Here is a 14,070-nt window from a genome sequence, read left to right on the forward strand (position 1 = left end):
TACAGAGTGAAGTAAGCCAGAAAGAAAAACACCAATGCAGTATACTAACACATATATATGGAATTTAGAAAGATGGTAACAATAACCCTGTATACGAGACAGCAAAAGAGACACTGATGTATAGGACAGTCTTATGGACTCTGTGGGAGAGGGAGAGAGTGGGAAGATTTGGGAGAATGGCATTGAAACATGTAAAATATCATGTATGAAACGAGATGCCAGTCCAGGTTCGATGCACGATACTGGATGCTTAGGGCTAGTGCACTGGGACGACCCAGAAGGATGGTATGGGGAGGGAGGAGGGAGGAGGGTTCAGGATGGGGAACACATGTATACCTGTGGCGGATTCATTTTGATATTTGGCAAAACTAATACAATTATGTAAAGTTTAAAAATAAAATAAAATTTCAAAAAAAATTTTCAAAAAAAAAAAAAGAAAAGGCAGAGGAACCAGAGATCAAATTGCCAACCTCTACTGGATCATCTAAAAAGTAAGAGAGTTCCAGAAAAACACCTACTTCTGCTTTATTGACTATGCCAAAGCCTTTGACTGTGTGGATCTCAATAAACTGTGAAAAATTCTGAAAGAGATGGGAATACCAGAACACCTGACCTGCCTCTTGAGAAATCTGTATACAGGTCACGAAGCAACAGTTAGAACTGGACATGGAACAACAGACTGGTTCCAAGCAGGAAAAGGAGTATGTCAGGCTGTATATTGTCACTGTGCTGATTTAACTTCTATGCAGAGTACATCATGAGAAACGCTGGGCTGGAAGAAGCACAAGCTGAAATCAAGATTTCCAGGAGAAATATCAATAACCTCAGATATGCAGAAGACAGCACCCTTATGGCAGAAAGTGAAGAGCAACTAAAGAGCCTCTTGATGAAAGTGAAAGAGGAGAGTGAAAAAGTTGGCTTAAAGCTCAACATTCATAAAACGAAGATCATGGCATCCAGTCCCATCACTTCATGGCAAATAGATGGGTAAACAGTGGCTGATTTATTTTTGGGGGTTCCAGAATCACTGCAGATGGTGACTGCAGCCATGATATTAAAAGATGCTTGCTCCTTGGAAGAAAAGCTATGACAAACCTAGATAGTATATTAAAAAGCAGAGACATTACTTTGCCAACAAAGGTCCATCTAGTCAAAGCTATGTATGGTTTTTCCAGGAGTCATGTATGGATATTGAGAGTTGGACTATAAATAAAGCTGAGCACCTAAGAATTGATGCTTTTGAACTATGGTGTTGAAGAAGATTCTTGAGAGTCCCTTGGACTGCAAGGAGATCCAACCAGTCCATCCTAAAGGAGATCAGTCCTGAGTATTCATTGGAAGGACTGATGTTGAGGCTGAAACTCTAATACTTTAGCCACCTGATGCGAAGAGCTGACTCATTGGAAAAGACCCTGATGCTGGGAAAGATTGAAGGCCAGAAGAGAAGGGGACAACAGAGGATGAGATGGTTGGATGACATCACCAACTCGATGGAGATGAGTTTGGGTAAACTCCAGGAGTTGGTGATGAACAGGGAGGCCTGGCCTGCTACAGTCCATGGGGTCGCAAAGAGCTGGACACGACTGAGCGACTAAACTGAACTGATGTACCCAGTGTTCATAGCAGCATTATATACAAGAGCCTATGTAAGGGTCCATCAACAGATGAACAGATAAAGATGGGATATACATACACACAATGCAATATTCCTCAGTCATTGAAAAAAGAATGAAGTTTTGACACTTGCAACAATATGGATAGGCCTGGAGGACACTATGCTTAGTGAAATAAGTCAGAAAAATACAAATACTGTATGTTATCACTTATATATGGAATCTAAACACTAAGATGAGTAAATATGACACAACAGAAACAGACTCATACAGAGAACAGACTAGTTGTTATCAGTGGGGATAGGCAAGGAAGGAAGACAGGAGGAGGTAGGAGATTCAGAAGTATACACTACTGTGTATTAAAATAAGCTACAGGATATATTGTGTACACAGGAAATATAGCCAATATTTTATTATAACTTTAAATGTAGCATAATCTATAAAAATATTAAATCGTATGCTATATACTTGACACTAATATTGTAGATCAACTATACTTCAGTTTTTAAAAAAGAATAGTCTCTTGACTCCATATTCCATGCTTTTCGCTAATTTTACTGTCCCCCTTAGAAGCTTTAACTGAAAAAGACTTCTGATAGTTGCTTATCATTAAAAAGAAAAACTGTATGGAATACAATATATGCCCCTCAGTGAAATCAGGATAATGCTCTGGTCATGATACTCATGTTCATAATGCAGCTTCCTTTCTGAGCACTTATCTGAATTTAATGGGCTTTCAATTGCATGTTCATATATCTTCTAGGTTTCCACAGACGTGCAGCTCCAGTTACAAGAAGGCAGTTTCCACACGGTGCACACAGGATGGATTACCTGCACTTCGAGGATGACAGCCGTGGATGGTGGTTTGACATGGATATGGTGATCATCTATATTTATTCAGTGAACTGGGTCATTGGATTCATTGTTTTCTGCTTTCTTTGCTATTTTTTCTTTCCATTTTAGGAATTTCCATACCTTAATACTGTTGCACAATTACAAGTGATGTAGATAACAATACTTAAACATTTTTAAAATGTGCTTTGAAGTTTTTATAATGTATTATATAAATTGTTGGTGTTTATAGAAAATATGAGAATGGATTTATTTATGAATGTTTCATGTAACAAACTAAACTTGACTTAAGATCTAATCTATTAGCACTTAGCAACAATGCACTATTAATTTTACAGTTCTCCTTGATGTGGGATTTGTGGTTCTAATTTTACAATGTCACTTTTACACATATTGTAAAGACTGAGGTTTTCCGTCCACTTAAAAATACAAAATGAAATGATAATATGAGTAGATATTATCTTTAATTATAAACTATCTAGTAATCATCACCTATTCTCAGGCAAGTTACATACATTGAAGGTAAACCATCTTCTCTGGGAACTAATCTAGCAGGGTATATTCAGTTTTGCTTTCCAGTGATCTCTATTTATGTCCTTAGTTTCCTTTCTATTACCAACACAGCTGACTATACTTTGTTTTTAACAGACCTAATAATATCATTAGTGCAACGTTTTAAACTATTACAAGAATAGAATAGTAAACACAAACAAAATAAAAAGGAAAAATAAAACTAATTCACACCAACAAAGACTTAGAAAATTACATTAACACTTTTCCAATTGCAGGATTACTCACCTGAAGAAATTAAAAAGTTACTTTCAGAGCAATGCATGTCTAAGCTGTAATTAATTTAGTGATTCTTTTAACTTGGAGGTTGTCAAATATATTGTAAATGTACAATAAAGAGTAGCTTTTAAATTTTTTCATTGTTATTAACTAATTTTATGTCTGGAATAAGAATTGTTGGAAACTTAAGGCTTAAGGGTTTATAGAACAAAAACTTGGCTTATTATTATTATTACTACAGTATTCCTTGGAATTAGTTTTCCCATATTAATTTTTTTAAATTTTATTTTATTTAACTTTACAATATTGTATTGGTTTTGCCATATATCAAAATGAATCTGCCACAGGTATACACGTGTTCCGCATCCTGAACCCTCCTCCCTCCTCCCTCCCCATACCGTCCCTCTGGGTCGTCCCAGTGCACCAGCCCCAAGCATCCAGTATCGTGCATCGAACCTGGACTGGCGACTCATTTCATACATGATATTATACATGTTTCAATGCCACTCTCCCAAATCATCCCACCCTCTCCCTCTCCCACAGAGTCCAAAAGACTGTTCTATATATCAGTGTCTCTTTTGCTGTCTCGTATACAGGGTTATTGTTACCATCTTTCTAAATTCCATATATATGCATTAGTATACTGTATTGGTATTTTTCTTTCTGGCTTACTTCCTTCTGTATAATAGGCTCCAGTTTCATCCACCTCATTAGAACTGATTCAAATGTGTTCTTTTTAATGGCTGAGTAATACTCCATTGTGTATATGTAAATATTTTTTAAAAAGGAGATCTGAATTATCCCAGTACAAAAGAGAATTCGGGTAGGTAGTCCACTATTAAAAGAGAAAAAACTAAAGCACAGAGAAGTAAGCTTGTTTATTTCTATCATTTAGGTGGTCTTTGTGTAACCTAGAACCAAAGTTTTTATTATGAACTACTAATTCAACATTTCTACACTATGATACCATATACTTGGTAAGGCAGTAGGCATATTTTAACATAAGGTAAGTGACCCTCTCATGGCACTAAAACTACTACTGCCATTCAAACAAATTGAGATTGATCAGTCTGCAGAAAGTCCAATTGTGTCCTAACTGCTGACTATATTTGAATAAAAGCATTTAACTGACAGTATGTGATGTTCTAAGAAAATATGGAAGAGTGATAAAAATTTTATTCTAACATTGCTTACTGTGTTTTAAATTATATCTGTGAAAGAAAATAGTGTAAATCAGATACCATCAAATCCAGAAATCAGAAGACTAAATACATTTTAAAACAGATCCATCATCACTCATATACTATAGTTAAATATATGTATGTATATATAATGCTTGCAGTCTAGTGACTAAACTATATCCTGGTGAAACTGCACTGTTGGCAAACTTCAGTATTAGTTTACAAAAATAAAAATGGGTATTTATAATCACTGATTTCTACCAAAGTAAAGATGATATTGTTAAGGCAAAATATTGCCTTCTTAAAATATATGTCAGGAGAAATTAACAAAACACACGTGGGAAGCAATGTTTTAAGAACTTTGAAATAAATTGTAGCCATTTCCCAAGCAACTCCTGGCTTATAAGCTCTAGCAAATATGGCTTCATTCATTTCTAATTTACTTAAAAATTTATTGTAATTATACATGAAGTAACAGTCAAAAAACTAAGATCATGGCATCCAGTCCCATCACTTCATGGCAAATAGATGGGGAAACAGTGGAAACAGTGATAGACTTAATTTTCTTGGGCTCCAAAATCACTGCAGATGGTGACTGCACCCATAAAATTAAAAGACAGTTGCTCTGTGGAAGAAGAGCTATGACAAACCTGGACAACATATTAAAAAGCAGAGACATTACTTTGCCGACAAAGGTCCATATAGTCAAAGCTATGGATCTTTTGATGTATGGATGTTAGAGTTGGACCAAAAAGAAGGCTAAGCATCAGAGAATTGATCTTTTGAAATGTAGTGTTGGAGAAGACTCTTGAGAGTCCCTTGGACTTCCAGGAGATCAAACCAGTCAGTCTTAAAGGAAATCAGTCCTGAATATTCATTGGAAGGCCTGATGCTGAAGCTGAAGCTCCAGTACTTTGGCCACCTGATGCCAACTCATTAGAAAAGGCCCAACTCATTAGAAAAGTCCCTAATGCTGGGAAAGATTGAAGGCTGAAGGAGAAGGGGATGACAGAGGATGAGATGGTTGGATGACATCACTGACTCAATGGACATAAGTTGGAGCAAACTCCAGGAGTTGGTGATGGACAGGGGAGCTTGGCATGCTGCACTCCATGGGGTCGCAAAGAGTCAAACACGACTGAACAACAAAAGTAAAATAAATTTTATTATAGGTAAAGATTTCTCAGAGATTTTAATAAAGTTGATTCCCAAAATATATTTATTAGGTCAGTGGTACATATCACTTTATGAAGTGAAGTGAAGTCACTCAGTTTTGTCCAGCTCTTTGCAACCCAATGGACTGTAGCCTACCAGGCTCCTCTGTCCATGTTATTTCCCAGGCAAGAGTACTGGAGTGGGTTGCCATTTCCTTCTCCAGGGGATCTTCCCAACCCAGAGATCGAACCCAGGTCTCCAGCATTGCAGGCAGATGCTTTACCCTCTGAGCCATAGCTCTGTATATACAAGCTAAATCCAAATATATATATATCCAACCTAGATAGCATGTTCAAAAGCAGAGACATTACTTTGCCAACAAAGGTCCGTCTAGTCAAGGCTATGGTTTTTCCAGTGATCATGTATGAATGTGAGAGTTGGACTGTGAAGAAGGCTGAGCGCCAAAGAATTGATGCTTTTGAACTGTGGTGTTGGAGAAGACTCTTAAGAGTCCCTTGGACTGCAAAGAGATCCAACCAGTCCATTCTGAAGGAGATCAGCCCTGGGATTTCTTTGGAAGGAATGATGCTAAAGCTGAAACTCCAGTACTTTGGCCACCTCATACAAAGAGTTGACTCATTGGAAAAGACTCTGATGCTGGGAAGGATTGGGGGCAGGAGGAGAAGGGAACGACAAAGGATGAGATGGCTGGATGGCATCACTGACTTGATGGACGTGAGTCTGAGTGAACTCCGGGAGTTGGTGGTGGACAGGGAGGCCTGGCATGCTGCGATTCATGGGGTTGCAAAGAGTCGGACATGACTGAGCAACTGAACATCCTTACTTGATGCTGGGCAAGACTGAAGGCAACAGGAGAAGAGAGCAGCAGAGGATGAGATGCTGAGATAACATCTCTGACTCCATGGACATGAATTTGAGCAAACTCCAGGAGATAGTGAAGGACAGGGAAGGCTGGCATGCTGCAGTCCATAGGGTTGCAAAGAGTTGGACACGACTTATTGACTACAACCCTTGCATAAACAGAATCCCCTTTTCAAAAGGAGTTATAGTCTGGAGGAGCATTCTCAAGTCACATCCGGTCATTGATACAGAGCTTGAGCTAGGAATTTAAATCCCTGTGTTCATCTTTTTTATTGGCCAGTAAGAGATGTCTGTGTACCCATGATTTTTTATATATATATATATATATATATATATATATATATATAATATATATATGTATGTGTATTCTGAAAGAGATGGGGATACCAGACCACCTGACTTGCCACTTGAGAAACTTGTATGCAGGTCAGGAAGCAAGAGTTAGAACTGGACATGGAACAACAGACTGGTTCCAAATAGGAGAAGGAGTATGTCAAGGCTGTATATTGTCACCCTGCTTATTTAACTTACATGCAGAGTACATCATGAGAAACGCTAGGCTGGAAGAAGCACAAGCTGGAATCAAGATTGCTGGGAGAAATATCAATAACCTCAGATATGCAGATGAGGTTATGCCACCCTTATGGCAGAAAGTGAAGAGGAACTCAAAAGCCTCTTGATGAAAGTGAAAGTAGAGAATGAAAAAGTTGGCTTAAAGCTCAACATTCAGAAAACTAAGATCATGGCAACTGGTCCCATCACTTCATGGGAAATAGATGGGGAAACAGTGGAAACAGTGGCAGACTTTATTTTGGGGGGGCTCCAAAATCACTGCAGATGGTGACTGCAGCCATGAAATTAAAAGACGCTTACTCCTTGGAAGAAAAGTTATGACCAACCTAGATAGCATATTCAAAAGCAGAGATATTACTTTGCCAACAAAGGTCCATCTAGTCAAGGCTATGGTTTTTCCTGTGGTCATGTATAGATGTGAGAGTTGGACTGTGAAGAAGGCTGAGCGCCGAAGAATTGATGCTTTTGCACTGTGGTGTTGGAGAAGACTATTGAGAGTCCCTAGGACTGCAAGGAGATCCAACCAGTCCATTCTAAAGGAGATCAGTCCTGGCTGTTCTTTGGAAGGACTGATGCTAAAGCTGAAACTCCAGTACTTTGGCCACCTCATGCGAAGAGTTGACTCACTGGAAAAGACTGTGATGCTAGGAGGGATTGGAGGCAGGAGGAGAAGGGGATGACAGAGGATGAGATGGCTGGATGGCATCACCTACTCGATGGACATGATTTGAGTGAACTCCGGGAGTTGGTGATGGACACGGAGGCCTGGCATGCTGCAATTAATGGGGTCGCCATCAGACATGACTGAGCAACTGAACTGAACTGATATATGTATATGTATTATATATAATATACATGTATACATGCAGGTACATATACATGTATACATATACACATGTATATACATATATATAATATATATGTGTGTGTTTGTGTAGTATATACACATACACAAAACAAGGAAATGAAATGATTACATGGTTTTGAGAATCAGTTTACACAAATCCAGAGTCCATAGGGAAGGCAGTAAGAAATGTAAGAACACAAAAGTCTAGGATTCAAAAGACCATGGCCAAAGCTGTTGTCCATAGGTAGAGTTTCCTTCTCCAGGGAATGTCTAAACCTTCTTTTAAGACCTTCCAATTGATTATCAGGCCCACCAGGCTAATGGCTGATGAGGGACTTTATATCTGAAAAAAATTCTTTTCACAGGAGAAGCTTCACTGACGTTTTATTAAGTAATTAAGAGAAGGTGTATATCTGCTAGACTAGCTCATGCTTTCCTTCCCTCTTTCCAACTCTTATGAAAGCATAATTCTTATAGCCTACTTATTGATAAATACATTGCAAAGGAAATTCTAAGGACTGTAATTTAGCCTCGCCAAGTTGACATACCACAAAGCCATCGCACATGTGATGTCCTCATGTCTGAGGTAGATCTCATCTCTGAGCTATAAATACAAAAGGATTAATCTTAAAATCAGTATAAACTCAAATTAAAAGTTTATAGCATCAGTTCAGTTCAGTCGCTCAGTTGTGTCTGACTCTTTGCGACCCCATGAATTGCAGCACACCAGGCCTCCCTGTCCATCACCAACTCCTGGAGTTCACTCAGACTCATGTCCATCAAGTCGGTGATGCCATCCAGTCATCTCATCCTCTGTTGTCCCCTTCTCCTCCTGCCCCCAATCCCTCCCAGCATCAGAATCTTTTCCAATGAGTCAACTCTTCGCATGAGGTGGCCAAAGTACTGGAGTTTCAGCTTTAGCATCAGTCCTTCCAATGAACACCCAGGACTGATCTCCTTTAGGATGGACTGGTTGGATCTCCTTGCAGTCCAAGAGACTCTCAAGAGTCTTCTCCAACACCACAGTTCAAAAGCATCAATTCTTCGGCTCTCAGCTTTCTTCACAGTCCAGTTCTCACATCCATACGTGACCACTGGAAAAACCATAGCCTTGACTAGACGGACCTTTGTTGGCAAAGTAATGTCTCTGCTTTTTAATATGCTGTCTAGGTTGGTCACGGAGAAAGCAATGGCAACCGACTCCAGTACTCTTGCATGGAAAACCCCATGGACAGAGAAGCCTGGTAGGCTGCAGTCTATGGGGTCACTAAGAGTCAGGCACAATTGAGTGACTTCACTTTCACTTTTCACCTTCATGCATTGGAGAAGGAAATGGCAACCCAATCCAGTATTCTTGCCTGGAAAATCCCAGGGACGGAGGAGCCTAGTGGGCTGCCATCTACGGGGTCACACAGAGTCGGACACGACTGAAGCAACTTAGCAGCAGTAGCAGCAGCAGGTTGGTCATAACTTTCCTTCCAAGGAGTAAGCGTCTTTTAATTAGCATAACCTTTAATAATTCTTCTTTGATACCATAGAAGTTTTAAAATGTTCTACATAGGTGGTCTGGTTAGCTATTGCTGAATAACAAACTACCCTAAATTTAATGGTGTAAGAAAACAATCATTTTACTCTATCTCATATTTTTGTGGATCAGGGGCTCAGACAGCACTCAGCGGGACGATTCTGTGTTCCCTGTAGCTTCAACAGAGGTCACTTGGTGATATTCAGCAGGCAGCAGACTGGTCTGGAGGGTTCAAGATGGCTCCACTCATATGGCTGGTTTCCCTGGGAGAGGTGGCTTAAAATCTAGGCTCAGCTGAAGTGATCAAATGGAGCACCTCCATGTGGTCTGACAAGGCAGTCTCACAGTGATCAGACCTCTTGCATGGTAGCTCAGGACTCCCAGAGGGAATGTTCATGAAACCCAGGCAGAAAAAGCAGAGTTGCAGATCACCAACCTCAGCAGTCCAGCTGCTTCCTACTGATCAAGAATGTCGCTAAGACCAGTTTAGATGCAAGAAAAGGGGAATCTGATTCTAAGAGACCAAGTAATAATCTATCACTCTAGGAAATCTTTGTGGTGGTGGTTTAGTTCCTAAGTCATGTCTGACTCTCGTAACCCCATTGACTGTAGCCCACCAGGCTCTTCTGTCCGTGAGGTTCTCCAGGCAAGAATACTGGAGTGGGTTGGCATTTCCTTCTCCAGGGGATCTTCCTGACCCAGGAATCAAACCCTGGTCTCCTGCACTGCAGGCAGATTCCCTACCAACTGAGCTACAGGGGAAGCCTAGGAAACCTTTGTAGGGGTTAATAAATCTAAAAATGTAACCCTTGGTAAAAGGATTTAAAACTGAAAAATGTATCAACTGTGTAGCCAATCTTGATTACCTCAGCCAGGAAAGTATCAAGGAGCTTAATACTTAATAAATAATATTATCCTCAACATGCTACATATGTATCAACATATATGATTTGTATCAGTGCTTCTCATGCTTTAATATCCATGTTAATTACCTAGGGAAAGTGAAAGTCCAAGTCACTCAGTCGTGTCCAACTCTTTGCGACCCCATGGACTATACATTAAATTCTCTGGGCCAGAATACTGGAGTGGGTAGCCTTTCCCTTTTCCAGGGGATCTTCCTAGAGATTTTGTTAAAAATGTGGATCTAGGATAGGGCCTGGAATTCTGCATTTCTAATAAGACCTCATGTGATACCAATGCTTCTAGTCAGATGAACAAAGTAATGGATTTCATGGGTCAAGAGACTTTCTGCAAAGGGCTATAAATATTTTGTGGCTTTCAAAGAGTATTTGTCACATATTTTTAAAAATCTGACCACAGATACATATGCAAATTTGGCTGCATAATAGAATCATTTGGGAAATTCTTAAAAGTACTGATGCCTAAGTCCTACCCCAGGTACTCTAACTGGTACAGGGATAGGGATCCTTAAAGTTTCTCTAGGTTAAATCCAGGGCTTCCTAGATTAAATCTTCTCTAGGTTAAATCTGTTGGCTCAGTGGTAAAGAATCCACCTACCAATACAGGAAGACACGGTTCAATCCTTAAGAAGATCCCCTGGAAAAGAAAATGACAACCCACTCCAATATTCTTGCCTGGGAAATCCCATGGTCAGAGGAACCTGCTGAGTTACTATTCATGGGCTAGCAAAAGAGTCAGACACAACTTAGCAACTAGACAACAACAGGTTAAATCTACTATGTGGTAAAGTGTGAAAACTAATGATCTAGATCACTTCCTATTTCTACCTACTTGTATCTTTTGGGCCATTAAATCTTCTTCAGTACATCTGAATGAGTGAATTAATACAGATCTCTCTTCACTTGAATAGGAAACTGACAATCTAATTAAAAAAGAACAACCCAAAATCGATGCTGTCATCAGCACACCCCTGCTCCCACTAGGAAGACTATCCCCAATGGACTTCATGTTATTAATAGTAAAATAAAATGAAGTTGGATGCCAAATTTAGAAATGATAGAAAGTGATGAATAAATAGGTTGCTGGGGCAAAAAAAAGTGAAACACAGAAAACTTCAAGTAAGTAGAGTGGTAAATTGCCAGGCTAGTAAAAGTAGAAATTACCATAAACCTCATCAGGATAATTAAGAAAAAACTGTAAGAGGTTTCACCTAGACTAGCATTTTGCTTAAAAACTAAAGAGTTATGAACTTGTCAATCTCTAAGTGCATGAGAAGTTTACTTAAAATGTTCTCTTAAATATTTTTAACTCTCATACTTTTATACTATGTATCTCTGCATTATACAGGGTTTCCAAAGAAAGCTATGAATTCTTACTCATTTCTGTCTGAATTAATATGCTTTTTAAATAGGCAGATACTTAAAAAGCAAATAACTTTAACTGTGAAATTCCTATTTTAGTAATGCAACTTGGAAAGTCACTTTACATTTGCCATCTTTCCTAAGCAAAATTTTGTCTATAACATTATAATGTATTTGTTATGTCAATAAAGTATTAAAGAAAATAGTAAGTTATTCTGTACCCAAGTAATATTCCACTTTTCACTACATGCTATCTTTTCTCTTTAACCTTCCTGAAGTTTTTGTTTCAGCTCTTCCCTGTGAATTAGCTCCCTTAGGTTTAACCTTCTGGACTGCATTTCTCTCCGCTTCTAAATCTTCCATATAACATAGTACATCTTCATACAGTAAAATGCAACTGTAAGACGTAGTTAATACGATCTCCTCATTCATTCGTGCATTCAACAAACAAAAATAGTCACTAGTTTTAAAGACAGGCTTGAGTAGAAATGCCCACTGCTACTTACTAATGGTGTGGTCTTAGACAAGTTTCCCAACTTTCAGTTTTCTCATCTGTCAAACGAAGATGATGTCACCTACTTTACATGATTATTAGGAGGAGAAACTGAATGTATGTAATTATGCAAAAACAACTTTGTACAATCTTGGCATAAAACTCAATGAACTGTACTTATTATTATTAGTTACTAGTATTTTTAAAAAGCACATTAGTACAATGAGAGATTGAGCAGTTTGGTCAACATCAGTAAAGATCCCAAATGCAGAGAATACCAGCTTCCCCTCTCACTCATTTGAGAGCCACAAAAAAGGTATCTGGTCACCCCACGGTAAGCAAAGATACAAAGTCCTGCTTAGGCCAGCTGGAAAACTCACTGCTTCTAGTGCCACATTTCTAAAAGGAATTAGGAAGAATAAGGAAAACAGGAGATGAGAGAAGACAGTGAGTATATTCCATTTTCTTCACCAACTCGGGCAATGCCTGACATTAAAGTCCGCTTCAGATTCTCATCTTTTCCTTTCTGATCTATCTCCAGCAACATTATAACCGCAGTGCTAGAATGGCACCTAAAGCGTCTGCCTGCAATGCGGGAGACCTGGGTTCAGTCCTTGGGTCGGGAAGATCCCCTGGAGAAGGAAATGGCAACCCACTCCAGTACTCTTGCCTAGAGAATCCCATGGACGGAGGAGCCTGGTGGGCTACAGTCCACGGGGTCACAAAGAGTCGGACATGACTGAGTGACTTCACTTTCACTTACATAAGCAATACTGGATTCTCTTGTATTTTCAGCAGGAACCCAAAGTTCCCAAAGTCCTCTGTTCATACCTACCTGTTTCAAAGAACATTTCAGGTTTTTGTTCTTCCAAGCTCCCAAGGCTGAATTTTGAATAGGTGATTTACACTGAATTCAATTATCTTTAGTCATATAAGCTGGCAAATGTGCTCTCATACTCTGTTGTCACAGAATACTGTTATCTCTGGTAGAAATACACCTCACACTGGCATGGGGGAGGAGGACAAAAGGAAAATAAATCTCACCCTTTTCCTCTTCACTTTCCTGACCTCCTTGTTTTTATTTTCACTTTATTATATCTACTTTCAAAAATCTAAATTTTTCTTGGTAAGTGTCTGAAGTAATGTCCCTCATGTTCAACTTACCATTAAACATTCCATATATTTTTGCATATCTCCTTAGAGAGATTTCATTTCTTATCTTTTGTTTCTTTCCCATCTAGACCCTACCTTTGTAGATAGACTACAGAAACAGACCAGATAGATAGACCACATAGACAGACAATTAGGTAAATTATTCTGGCTTCCTTTTTTCAGAAGACAAGACAAAGCTCTGTGTGGTGACAACAATGTAAGAAATAAATAAATCACTCTTTACTTTCTTGATGTGTTGTTTTTATCTTCTTGCATCACATTAAAATACAATAACTGCAGTATCTTTTAAAAAATGAGCCACTCTATCAAAAATCTTTTCACTATCTCTTAGTTGACTGCTCTGACTGCCTTAACTGCCACTCATTCCCAATAAATTAAACAATGATCACTTGGTGTTTAGTTCATTTAAAAACTTCAGATACTATTGATGCTCAAGGGAATTTAAAACACAGCAAAACTTAGTCATGACTTTTTCCAAGCCAGTTTTGTATAGTCACTGAGGGCTTTCCACAGGTGAGAACTTACCAAATAACCTTTGTTTTCAAGAAATTTTTTAAAAAATTATTCTTATTTTCCTCTACCCAATGAGAACTTTAAGAATTTCTGTTTCTCCTACTACTGAGACTTCTATTATCTCAGTTTCCATTTTCAGTGCTAATACAGTGGTAGTACCACTTATACATGTGTGTTTAGGGATGTATGTGT

The 14,070-nt window shown here is 38.8% G+C and overlaps 1 protein-coding gene across 2 annotated transcripts in view; it reads left to right on the forward strand.

Annotated features, from left to right (window-relative positions):
* RNF180 (ring finger protein 180) overlaps positions 1-4,003 on the forward strand; it is a 283,154-nt gene extending 279,151 nt beyond the window's left edge. The window contains exon 8 of one of the 2 annotated variants that reach the window (XM_070357832.1): positions 2,377-4,003. In XM_070357832.1, coding sequence (XP_070213933.1) covers positions 2,377-2,576 — 200 coding nt within the window. In that variant the 3' untranslated portion in view covers positions 2,577-4,003. The remainder of the gene's footprint in view (positions 1-2,376) is intronic. The other variant, XM_070357833.1, reaches the window with a different exon arrangement.
* Positions 4,004-14,070: the final 10,067 nt, after the last annotated feature.

This window comes from Bos mutus, chromosome 20 (assembly GCF_027580195.1).
Source record: "Bos mutus isolate GX-2022 chromosome 20, NWIPB_WYAK_1.1, whole genome shotgun sequence".
Lineage (NCBI taxonomy): Eukaryota > Metazoa > Chordata > Mammalia > Artiodactyla > Bovidae > Bos > Bos mutus.